This window comes from Equus przewalskii, chromosome 25, assembly GCF_037783145.1.
Source record: "Equus przewalskii isolate Varuska chromosome 25, EquPr2, whole genome shotgun sequence".
Taxonomy (NCBI): domain Eukaryota; kingdom Metazoa; phylum Chordata; class Mammalia; order Perissodactyla; family Equidae; genus Equus; species Equus przewalskii.
In genome coordinates, this window is record NC_091855.1 from 20890198 (window position 1) to 20903486 (window position 13289).

At 40.1% G+C, this 13289-nt stretch overlaps 1 protein-coding gene across 40 annotated transcripts in view; it reads left to right on the forward strand.

Annotated features, from left to right (window-relative positions):
• TTLL5 (tubulin tyrosine ligase like 5) overlaps positions 1 to 13289 on the forward strand; it is a 280660-nt gene that overhangs the window by 187552 nt on the left and 79819 nt on the right. For 38 of the 40 annotated variants that reach the window (XM_070593608.1, XM_070593616.1, XM_070593629.1 and 35 more), the window contains one exon: positions 8629 to 8824. The exons of the other annotated variants lie outside the window; for them this stretch is intronic. In XM_070593608.1, the coding sequence (XP_070449709.1) occupies positions 8629 to 8824 (196 nt within the window). The remainder of the gene's footprint in view (positions 1 to 8628; positions 8825 to 13289) is intronic. 40 annotated transcript variants of the gene reach the window in all.

Genomic DNA, 13289 nt, shown 5'->3' on the forward strand with positions numbered 1-13289 from the left:
TCTGAGAGTTCCCTTTCCTCCACATCCTTTCTAACACTGGTTATTTCCTGTCTTATTGATTATAGCCATTCTGACAGGCATGAAGTGATATCTCATTGTAGTTTTGATTTGCACTTCCCTGATAATGAGTAATGTTGAGTATCCTTTCATGTGCCTGTTGGCCATCTATATATCCTCTTTGGAGAAATGTCTTTTCAGATCTCTTGCCCATTTTTTAATTTGGTTGTTAGTTTTTTCGTTGTTGACATGTAGTAGTTCTTTATATATTTTGGATATTAACCTGTTATCGGATAAATGGTTTTCAGATATCTTCTCCCAGCTGATGGCTGTCTTTTCATTTTGTTGATGGTTTCCTTTACAGTACAGAAGCTTTTTGTCTGATGTAGTCCCATTTGTTTATTTTTTCTCTTGTTTCCCTTGCCTGGTCAGACGTGGTACTTGAAAATTTGCTGCTAAGACTGATATTGAGGAGCATACTGCCTATGTTTTCTTCTAGAAGTTTCATAGTTTCAGGTCATACATTCAAGTCTTTAATACATTTTGAATTTATTTTTGTGTATGGTATAAGATAATGTTCTACTTTCATTCTTTTTTGCATGTGACTGTCCAGTTTTCTCAATACTATTTATTGAAGAGACTGTCCTTTCTGCATTGTATATGCTTGGCTCCCTTCTCGAATATTAGCTGTCCATAAACGTCTGGGTTTATTTCTGGGCTCTCGATTCTGTTCCATTGATCTGTGTGTCTGTATTTGTGCCAGTACCATGCTGTTTTTCATTACTATAGCTTTGTAGTATATTTTGAAATCAGGGAGTATGATACCTCCAGCTTTGTTCTTTTTGTTCAGGGTTCCTTTGGCTATTCAGAGTCTTTTGTTGCTCCATGTAAATTTTAGGATTCTTTGTTCTATTTCTGTGAAAAATGTCATTGGAACTTTGATAGGGACTGCATTGAATCTGTAGATTGCTTTAAGAAGAATGGATATTTTAGCTATGTTAATTTCTTCCAATCTAAGAGCATTGAATATCTTTCCATTTCTTTATGTCTTCTTCATTTTCTTCCAACAATGTTTTATAGTTTTCAGTGTATACATCTTTCACCTCTTTGGTTAAATTTATTCCTAGGTACCTTACTCTTTTTGTTGCAATTGTAAATGGGACTGTATTCTTAATTTCTCTTTCTACTACTTGGTTGTTAGTGTATAGAAGCACAACTGATTTTTGTATGTTGATTTTGTATCCTGCAAATTTACTGTATTCATTTATTACTTCTAAAATTTTTTTGGTGGATTCTTTAGGGTTTTCTACATATAAAATCATGTCATCTGCAAATAGTGACAGTTTCACTTCTTCCTTTCCAATTTGGATCCCTTTTATTTCTTTTTCTTGCCTGATTGCTCTGGCTAGGATTTCCACTACTATGTTAAAAAAGAGTGGTGAAAGTGGGCATCCTTGTCTGGTTCCTGTTCTGAGAGGGATAGCTTTCAGTTTTTCTCCATTGAGAATGATATTAGCTGTAGGTTTGTCTTATATGGCCTTTATTATGTTCAGGTACTTTCCTTCTATACCCATTTTATTCCAGGTTTTTATCATAAATGGATGCTGTATCTTGTCAAATGCTTTCTCAGCATCTATTAAGATGATCATGTGATTTCTGTTTTAATTTTGTTAATGTGGTGTATCACATTGATTGATTTGTAGATGTTGAACCATCCCTACATCCCTGGAATAAATCTCACTTGATCATGGTGCATGATCTTTTTAATGTATTATTGTTCGATTTGCTAGTATTTTATAGATGATTTTTGCATTGATGATCATCAGTGATATTGGCCTGTAATTTTCTTTTTTGTGTGTTGTCCTTGTCTGGTTTTAGTATCTGGGTAATTTTTGCTTCATAGAATGAGTTAGGAAGCTTCCCCTCCTCTTCAATTTTTTGGAAGAGTTTGAGAAGGATCGGTAATAGTAAAAACTCTTCTGATGAGATTGGAGTGATATTAACAAATAGTGATTTTATTTATAGTGTATAATGAAATGTGTCAACATTTGGATGATCTATATAACTCAGGGAACCAATATTCCTAATGACTAAAGCATGATATCCAAAAATCTCGCCTGGATAAAAGATCCATTCATACTACAAGATAGACCAACAGAGTATGAAAAGTTCATTGATTCGGTTTCAGATTCTTGTTAGTGCCATCAAGTCGATTCTGACTCCTGCGTACAGCAGAGCGGAACCCTACTCGGTCTTTTTGCACCGTCCTCTCACCTTCTGGCGTTGTATCAGACAATGCTCCTCTGCTATGCATAGGGTTTTCATGGCCAGTTTTCTTTTTTTTTTTTTTTAACATTGGCACCTGAGCTAGCAGCTGTTGCCAATCTTCCTTTTTTTTTTTCTGCTTTTTCTCCCCAAATCCCGCCAGTACATAGTTGTGTGTTTTAGTTGCGGGTCCTTCTAGTTGTAGCACATGGGTCGCCACCTCAGCGTGGCCTGACGAGTGGTGCCATGTCTGCGCCCAGGATCCAAACTAGCAAAAGCCGGGGCCGCCATAGTGGAGGGTGCAAACTTAACCACTTGGCCACGGGCCGGCCCCCATGGCCAGTTTTTCTGAAAGTAGGTAGCCAAGTCCTTCTTCCTAGTCTGTCTTAGTCTGGAAGCTCTGCTGAAACCTGTCCACCATGGGTGACCCTGCTGGTATTTGAAATACCAGTGGCATAGCTTTCAGCATCACAGCAACTTGCAGCCACCACAGTATGACAACCAACAGAGGGGTTGTGTGGTTCCCTGACTGGGAAATAAACCCAGACTGTGGTGATGAGAGTGCTAAATCTTAACCACGGACCACCAGGGTCAGAATACAGATTCTATGTTACAGATTCCATATTACAACTGTCTTTTAGACGACTACATGTTGCGTTGTAGTGAAGGTCAAAGAGTAATATCCACAATTTCTCTGAAAGGGACTTCTCTCAGTCTCTTTCCTTGTCCCCAGCCTTCAGTGTCCCCGTGTACTTGGTGAAAGAGTTGATGGGTGGGTGCAGACTCCCTCTGTGGCTGGGCTTGCAGAAGTCTAAAATATCAGACCAGCCCACCGGCGGGTGTTTGAAGTTGGTCAAAAGTTTAGCTGGTTGTGCCTTAATCCTTATCTGTGGCAGATTCCTCCTCCTCCCAGGGGTCTATCCTGTCGGCATTTTGTTGAGTTTGAAATAGGTATGATTTAGCAGCTTATTCGGCTTGTTCTTTTTGTTAAGGTAGGAAAGACAATCTTTTGAAACTTACTGCAGCTTGCTCAGAAGCAGAAGTCCAACAGAAGCTTTTAAATCATTTTTGGTTTTTCCCTTTGATTTAACACAAGAGAAGTAATATCCAGGATGGAGAACAAGGGAGCTATACTGAAATAGAGAGGATTCTATTTCATTATTTCTGAAACTCCCCTTTGGGATCATGAGTTTTGAAGGAGTCCCAGAGGCCTGTCCAGCACTGCTTTGTACTGCTCAGGAGAGCCTTTCTCTCATCTCTAGGATTTTCAGCATTTACCGCACCTTTGCAACACTTACTATGTGCCACAACTACTTTGACATTGAGAATTTATAGAGGAAGAAAATATAGCCTCTGCTGTCCTTAAATATCTGTACATTCCATGAAGTGCCATGGAAGTGGGTGGATATTCTTCCTTGTAAAGAAATAGTAAGATCCTCCCCCAGAAAGCACTTCATTCATGGCCTTGTTATAGTATTTCTCCTTAGAAGCACCATTGGCATTTTGAGCAGCACATATTTTTCCTAGCACAGGGCTGTTCCTTGCATTTCCGGACATTTAGCACCCTTGACCACTAGCTATTAAATGTCAGTAATCCCCCACCCCCATTATTATGACAATGGAAAGTACACCTACGCACTTGCCAACCCTCAAGAGGGACGGGGCATCCCTATACATGGTTGCTGAGGTTTTGCTGGGATTGGATGGAGGAGGCTGGGGAAATGAACTGCGGAATCACGCTCTGTGTAGACTGTCACATTCCTCTGCCTCATCCCTCCCCTACACTCTTGTGATTCTTGGGAAATCTTGACACTGAAAGCTTATTGTTACGAAGAGTGCAATTGTCTGGTCAGATTTTGCTTTGCTCAAGACCAGTGCATTTTGAAGATTGCCTCCAAGTTCCTTAGAACCCACATCCATTTGATGGAACAGATCTTAAACCAAAGGGGAAAGTTATAGCACTTTCGTGTGACTGGAGGTTAGGGAGTATACTGCAGGCAGGGCAGTTATGGCGAGAAACGTTTAGTCCTGCAGGGCTACAGTGTGAATAGAAAGTAAGATGAAGTTCTAAATGAATAGGCCAATAAGCGAATGTGGCATTCAGAAAAATTTGCTATGTTGTCGTCTATTAGCTACAAATGTAGTAAGGGCGAATCATAGCATAGTTCACTTTGAATCTTTGAATATCAATCAAATGTTAAACATTCTGAGCATTTCCACAGCTCACTCTCTTGGCTCTATATACTCTGTTCTAGAAATAATATAAAATTATTAGAAGTTATTTACAGGGAATATGTATAATATTATATTTTACTATTGAGCAAAGAATAATATAAAAACTAAATTTTAGAGAGAATAATTGAATCTCAACATATGGTGGGAGTGGAAAATTTATTACTAGTCAACTAGAATGAATTGATTTTTAAGAAAATGGGATGGAATTTTGGATGGAAAGGGAAGCTATCAGACGCCATAGAAAGGACTGTGTAGATGTGCAATCTCAGGCAAGGCCAAGTGAGAGTGCACCGGGCCTCTTCTGTGTCAGTCGCTATAGCACTCGCGTTTACAAACCCCAAATGCTGTGCTTTAATTGCGAGATACCATGGCCTCACACCCGCCGTAATTCAAAGCCAGCAAGTTTCTCATGGCACTTGCCACATGGCCTTACAAAGCTGAGCCCTCCTGCCCTCGCCCAGCGTTGCACCGTAAAAATTCCTGCCTCTTCGCTAAAAGCCTCTACTTGCTTGAGAAACTTCCTTTTGTGATTTGGAGACTGGGCTTATGTTACTGATGAGATTAAAAACAGCTTTTGCTATAAAAGTTTATGATGCTGCAGTCTGTTCAATATGTGTGCAGTTGGATGAATAAACCTCCTCTTATCCAAAGTCCCTTATTTGATCTGCTCTTGCCCACTGTCCTACCCCTTACACCCGCAGTGCCCTGCTTCATGTATGCACACCTGAGAATCTTTCCCTGGTCATCTCCAAATAAGGGGGCCTAGTTAGCTCTGATTTCTGATATACAACAAGAAGGCATTAAAGTAAATGCCCCCTAGGAATATTTGTTATTAAAGCAGCTCTTAGAAAGTAAAACCAATCTAGCTAGCCCATGAGATGAATTCTGATATAAACTCCGTAGTTAGAAAAATCCTTCAATATCTAATCCCTAAGTCTAGATTGCTACTTGTGGCTAGAAACTTGTATAACCAGCAAGCTGCGAATGGAAGTAGAATCAAAATTGGTGAATTTTCTGGCCTTTGGTGCAGTTATCGTAAATAATAATTTCATTCTAGATTTAAATACCTGCCCTAATTGGTATGGAAATCTCAAGGTTATTCAGCTGTTGTAAGCAGTTCCTGCTGTTTCAACTGCCTCTTCCCTCCTGTTCATTTGTTCATCAGATTGACCCACTCCTGCCTTGAACTTTCTCTTCATTTATACCTGGGTGCCTTTCTCCGTTGCCCCTTCTTCCACTAAGCGCTCACTCAGTCCCCCTAGCTGTTCAGTCGTTTCTTGCCTGTTATCTACATTTAGCGTTTCTCTTCCCTTGCTAATGAGAAAAGAGATAACAGGTTCCTCTGGCCCTTCCTTTCCAACCCGGTAACTCCTTTTTGACTCCCACTCAACACTTCACTTTGTGAATAATGTTAACATTTTATTCGTGTATTTAGGTCTTATTTATATTCAGTCATTGGCCACCACCTTTCTTCATACCACTGGAAGCCCCTTGGGAAAGATCATGTCTTTTTAACTGTATAACAGTATGCACATTGAGGCATTTCAAGAGAGATCACTGAGGATCAAATGTCATACTCAAAAAAATTAGTAAATAAGCTCTAAGCTTTTTGGTACTATTCGCCAAGAAGATTAGCTGAAAGTGTGTAATTGTGCAACTGAACTGTGGGAGCCAAACTGGAAGGAGACGAGCAAGGGATGTGACGTATCAGAGGTGAGATTATGTGAGTAGAAAACCCTTCATCCACGGGCTTCAGAATACGTTACACAGACTTTCTCTTAACTAGGTATTTGGAAATCTCTTTGAGAGAGGCAGAGAAATCGAAGCAGAGACCTGAAATGACCAATCTCTGAGGGAGGTCACAGGCAAGAGAGAACGTGGACTTCTGGACGCAGCACACGTTCCGCTTTGCTCTCTCCCAGAGGGCTCTGTGGGGTCACCGGGGCCCAGGCTATAAATAACCAGGTGGCCTGTAGGTCAGGACTCAGGAAGATCTGTGTAACCTCGCTCCAGTGTTACAGCATCTCTGCTCTTGAAATGGCCATTAATGCCAAAGGAAATTTACAAAGGAAAGAATAGCATGATGATTTAAATCACTATGAATCTTTCTCTTAAATTAGGCACTGTTTCCTCTCTCTATGCCCCATTAACCAGAGTTTGGAGTGAGGTTGTTCACTGTGAGATTATTCTTGTTTCTTCTGCATACAATTTTCTGGTCGCTATACCTCAAAAAGGAAAAAAAATAATATAGAATAGTTAAAGAGGGTTAGAGAATAACCAAAAGTGTTAAGGACATGAAAGGACTGCCAAATAAGACTTCTAAAAATAAATGGGAAACTTGTAAAAAAAATTGTGGTAAAACATATATAACCTAAAATTTAGCATTTTTAAGTGTACGATTCAATGTCATGTAGTACATTCACAGCCATCACTACCATCCGTCTCCAGAACTTTTTCATCATCCCTCACTAAAACTCAGTACCCATTAAACAATGACTGCCCATTCGCCTGTTTCCCCAGCCCCAGGCAGCCACCATTTTACTTTCTGTGTCTGTAAATTTGACTCTTGTAGGTACCTCATATAAGTAAAGTCATACCATACTTGTTCCTTTGTTACTGGCTAATTTCATTTAGCATAATGTCCTCTAGGTTCATCCCTATTGTAACATGTCAGAATTTCCTTCCTTTTTTAAGAATGAATAATATTCCATTATATGTATATATCATATTTTGTTTATCCATTCATCTTTTGATGTTTTCACCTTTTGGCTATTGTAAATAATGCTGCTATGAACACTGGTGTGCAAGTATCTGAGTCCCTGCTTTCAGTTCTTTGGGGTGTAGACCTAGGATTAGAATTGCTGGATTATGTGATAATTCTGTGTTTAGCTTTTGGAGGAACCACCAGTCTTTTCTACAGCAACCACGCCATTTCACATTCCCACCAGCAGTGCCTGAGAGTTATGGTTTCTCCAATGCTTGCCTCACTTGTTAGTTTTTGTTTATTTTATTTTGTTTTTAATAATAGCCGTCCTAATGGGTATGAAGTGGTATAAACTGGGACTTTTCTACCTGGAAGAAATGGACTGAGAGGGGAAATGTAGGAGCCTATAGTTGTGAAGACTTCTACTTGGACGTACACAGACATGGTCACCAGAATCTAAAATTTCAGAATTTGGGCAAGGAAGATAGTCAAAGTGTTTAACAAATAGCATAGTATGGGTGCTGAACAGTCCTGAAGGCCACTGGCCTTTCATCTTCCTCATGTGTGCAGGCTAAATGTCAGCTTGGCTGGGGACCCTGTTGAGGTAAATTTAGAATAATGAAAAAGGTATCTTCTTGGACCAGTTTTGTTATCCAGTGATGGGATGTAAGCTCAAATATAAACACTTCTTAAAAAGATTTAGATGTTTCACTAATGGATGGTTAAGAAAAACCAAGAATTCTGTGTAATTCACCCTTATGCTTTTGAAGTTGGTGTTAGAGAAGATGCTTGTGCCTCTGTTCCTACCTTAAATTTAACCTACCATCCTGCATGTGAAGCTCTAAGGCTCCTCTTGGAAGTCCTCATAGCATTTGCAGGAGAGTGAACTTGCTATTTTAATTATTAGCATTCAACAGACATTTATTATGCACTGACCATGTGCCAGGCCTTAGGATAAGCGCTATGAATAGAATGGAGAGCAGAGCAGACCCTGTTTTTGTCTTCATGGAGCTTAGTGGGCACGTCAGATAATTTATAACACAAATAGATTGGTAATTCCAAACTGTGTTTAGTTCTATAAAGGAAAAATGCCTGGGGGCCGGCCCGGTGGCGCAGCGGTTAAGTTCGCATGTTCCGCTTCTCGGCGGCCCGGGGTTCACTGGTTCGGATCCCGCGTGCGGACGTGGCACCTCTTGGCACGCCATGCTGTGATAGGCATTCCACATATAAAGTAGAGGAAGATGGGCACGGATGTTAGCTCAGGGCCAATCTTCCTCAGCAAAAAGAGGAGGATTGGCAGCAGTTAGCTCAGGGCTAATCTTCCAAAAAAATAAATAAATAAAGGAAAAATGCCTGAGATATTTCTCTCCTTTCCTTTAGATTGTTCACACAACCACTCTAAGAAGTCTGCTTTCTTTTCTCTTCAGGAGCCTCCAAACAGGTGGCTTTGCCTGGGAGGGAGAGGTAGAGAACAACGCGTATAGCAAGGCTACAGGGGTGGTCCCCCAGCACAAGTATCACCCCACAGCAGGCAGCTACCAGCTCCATTTTGCCCTGCAGCAGCTTGAACAACAAAAACTTCAGTCCCGGCAGCTTCTGGACCAGAGTCGAGCCAGGCACCAGGTAATTCAAGATAAGGCTTTTCCATGTGCTAATATCTTCCTTCTGTTGGAAAAAATAATAATTAATAAGACCAGTGGGAAGCATAGGAATAGTTTCCCAGGGCCACCTCAGCTTGGATGGGGCATGGGGAATGTACTCTCAGGGAAGACGTTTTGAAGCCGTAACGTCGGCTTTGCTGGAAAGTGATGCTGAACCAGTTTTGATATTCTTTCTTTCATTTGAATGTTCCTGCTCAAAAGTCTCTCTAGTTGTATTTACCCTTTCCGTTGCGTGATCGTGGTTCAGTAACCTCCCGAAGGGTCTACTTCTCAGATACCTAAAATTACCTAGCATTTTAATGATTTTTTTTTGTAAATGTACGACTTCCTTATCTTCAGAGACTTTGTATACATAAGCACATATTAATCCTTCATGATCTATCAAGGTTTTCAAAGAATAAATAACTTTCAAGTTCTTCTTGTAAGAAATGGTCATAAGTTAGGTTGTTGGTGTTCTGGTTTGACAGTTGGTTCACAAAACAGTGTACACAAAAATGTAACAGCATACACAAGAATTCTTGCTGCTGTGGAACTTACACTCTAGTGAAATACTCACTGTCCATAAAATGACAGAAACTCCTGAGCATGTGCATGAGGGAGCTAGATAAGTGAATTGCCCTAGTGTATCAGCATGCCCCAATTACAGAAGAAGGATGATTTCGCAACAGTCAGACCATAGAGAGTTACATTTTTCTCCATGATTTCAGAGTTATCACTAGAATCGGTTACCATGTTCTCCATGTTCTGTTGGCCCAATCAGTATGAGCTTCCCTGATATTTCATTCTGTGAAGAAACGTCTGTCAGCTTGATTTCTCATCATTTGCTCTTTCTTATAAAAAATGTAGTACGAGGCCAGGCCCATGGCCGAGTGGTTAAGTTTGCGCACTCCACTTCAGCGGCCCAGGGTTTCACCAGTTAGGATCCTGGGCACGGACCTAGCACTGCTCATGGAGCCATACTGAGGTGGCGTCCCACATGCCACAACTAGAAGGACCTACAACTAGAATATACAACTATGTACTGGTTGGCTTTGGGGAGAAGAAGAAGAAGAAAAAAAGATTGGCAATAGATGTTAGCTCTGGTGCCAATCTAAAAAAAATACATATAGTACATAGTGTGCATTAATTTTTGCAAAATTAATATTCACTCAAAGGCTAAGACAGCATTTCCCAAAGTGTTCTTTTCTCTAGATACAACAATTATCATCCTCTCTATCTTTGTCTTTTCAACTACCATTCAACTCCAAACATATTTTGTTATTTCAGTATCATACATCATTTGATCATCTTCATCTGTGATATTGTACTCTGTATATTATGCTAATTTATTGTAATTGAGAAATTATAAGTGCAGGTTTTGTGAAGTAGTTCTCTAGGTTGTTTTTACTAGAGAAAAATCCAGACTCGTTATGTGTAAAGCATGGCATGTAGCATCTCATTTTGATCACCACACTGCCCTTTGTCACATAGAAATTTCCTCATTTATTCTTGAGATAGTGAAGGCATTTAAGCCAATTTGCATTTTCACAATTGCAAATATAAATGTGTATCTTAGGGTTTGTTTTAATCTGTGTAAATTTCTTAACAATTTTTAAGCTTCATTCAGAGTACTTGAGAATGCCAATGTAATCAGATGCTGGAGAATAGAGGTATCATATGTAGCCTTATTTCCCTTATGCGAGTGTAATCAATGGCTCTAACAAACCTAGACAGCTGCGCCCTTTTAATGCTTTCATACCTTGAAAGGGTAGATGATTTTTTAAAAAAAGGAGATGATTGCAGGGCATGGAAGTTTTGAGGAAGGAAAGACAGTTTTGCTGATTTTCACTTTTAGAAACTGCTTCATTTATAAATCCTTCTCATTCTTTTGATTAGCTTCCAGAACTCACATTCCTTTGAAAATGCAGAGTACCGCTATTCTTGTGTGAATTTTTTTTTTCACTGAAGATTTCACTAGTTTAGTTTCGCTGAACTATGAAGTATATGGAAAAGATGTTTTTTAGGATCTGTCAGAATATCTGTCTTAGAGAGGAGTCAGAACTCCCAAGAAGGGAGTTATCTCGTGTCTCCTGGAGAAGGAACAGAAAATCATCCATCATAATTTTATATATGTTTATAACATCATTTTTATTTCTTCTCCCTGTTCTTCTGATCCACAGTTGATTTAGGTAAAAATGAGGAAGGGTGTAGGGGAGAGCTAATGAAACTACATTTTATTAGCTTGAAGAGTTTATAACTAATAAAATAGCAAATAATATATTAAATGTTCTAACATGACAAATATTTAGTAACTTAGAGCACTTCATTTCAGAGGACGCTAAGAATCACTCCACAGAAGGAGCAAAGCCCTACTGGATTTTAAGCCTCTGTTTCTAGCCTAGCTTATGGCTGTGCTAGACTTGACTGTTGTAATTATCACCAAATTGTTGGTCGAAGCGTGTTTTGCGTTCTCAGTATGCTCTGTATTTCTGTCCTTAGGTAAACCCTTTAGATAGAGCTGGTTTCTCTGATGAACTCCTGATGTTTGGGATTCATTTTTCTAAAGTGTAGGCAGCCATTGATGTAGCTAACAATTTGGTTAATTGCCTGTTTGAGAGCAGTGGATGCAATTGAAATCTAATTTACTTAGCATTCATCCACAAGAGATACTTGTTTATGGAACAGGACATTAAAGGGGGCTTTATATTTTATATGTTATATTATATTATACTATACTATATTATATTACATTATATTATCATAATTATGTACGTGGACCGTACCTTTCATTGTGATCTCCTAAAAATGTTTTGGGAAAGATCATGCAGCCTTTCTTGCATTACATGTGGAGGAAGTTGTCCATCCTTTTCTGCACTTAGATAGCCAGCTTATTGAAGGTATTAACTTTAAGAAGGTGAGCTCTGATTCAGGATATGAGTTTGGAAGTGAGCATCTCCGACCATTCATGCAGAGTAAGCTTTGACCTTCATTGCTGTCTAGCATTGCGCTCATAAATCCAGAAACTGTCCTGCACTGAATCCACCCGTATGAAAGACTGGCCCTGTGACCTGGTTGTGGGAGAGGAAAGTCACTCAGAGCCACTGGCAGAGGTTTCCAGGGATAGGGCTACGAGGGGATAGGTGTGATCCTGTCCCTTTGATAGAGAGCGGGATAAAATAAGACAAAATTGAAACTATGAGCTTTTACACACTGATGGATAAAACCAGCAGTTTAAAAAAACATTGTTCTAAGTCAGAGCAGGGGTCCGCAAACTTTTTCTGTAAATGGCCAGACAGTAAGTATTTTGGGCGTTTCAGTAGGATCCATGTAGCAACTACTCGACTCTGCCGTGGAAGAATGAAAACAGCGATAGGCAATATGTAAATGAATAGCTGTTTCCCAATGAAACTGTATTTACAAAAACAGGCGGCAGGCTGGACCCCTGGTTTTGAGCAACAGAACCACTTGGAGGGCCTGTTAAAACACCGATTGTTTCCCCTCCTCGTCTGGTTCAGTAGGTTTGGGAATGGGGCTCAGGTATTTCCAGCAAGTCCCAGGCAATGCTACTACTGCTCTTCTGGGGACCACACTTTGAGAACTATTGAGCCGTAGGGAAAGAGATTAGAAGTGTCTCCTCTTCATTATTTGTTTTCTGTCCTTTGGAAGGGAGACTGGATATGTTAAAACTTAGTGTTGCCCTTATAAAATTTCGGGCAGTCATTTTTTTATGGGAACTTTGTTTCCATCCTTTTCACTCCATCTACCACAATCTCCTTGTAAATAAGTTTTCCAAACTTAAAAACCTCCTTGCTCATTTTTCTTATCAGGGTACATTCTGCTCAGCAATCACTGCTTCCAGGACTCAGGCTTTATGGTGGACAAGAGATAAGTGAAGGGACAGATTCCTCCCTTTTTGTTTTAATAATAATAGCCAACACTTAATAGGCACTTACTGTGGTTCAAGCACTATTCCAGGTGCTTTACATGTATTAATTCATTTAAAATGAGTTTCAGAATGGTTGAGGAAATTACCGAATCTTGATAGTCTAGGGATGGTAAAATGAATGTGTTATGTGTTGACACATCCCGCTGTACGTTTCCTCTCCAGTTTCCCTCATTGCTTCCCACTTCCTTCTCACCCTGGCTTCCTGCCTCTGAAGGAGAAGGATAAAAAACTTTCCTTTCAGCTGAGTCGGGGGACTTTCTTGGGCAGCCGTGCCTGCTGGTGACATCAGCATGAGTAGCCCTCCATGCTGGGGTCTGTGAGGAGTGCTGCACCGGCTGTGAGGCCCGACTGACCTGCTTCTAATTGCCGACATTGAGCTCATGTTATTCTTGGCCCAGGGCAGCGCGATTACTCAGTAGTTTCTGTTAAAGTGATCCTTTGTTAAACTTCTGCTCCCAGCCCCCCTCTCCTTCCCTCCCACTCTCTTCTCTGCCTCATCCAG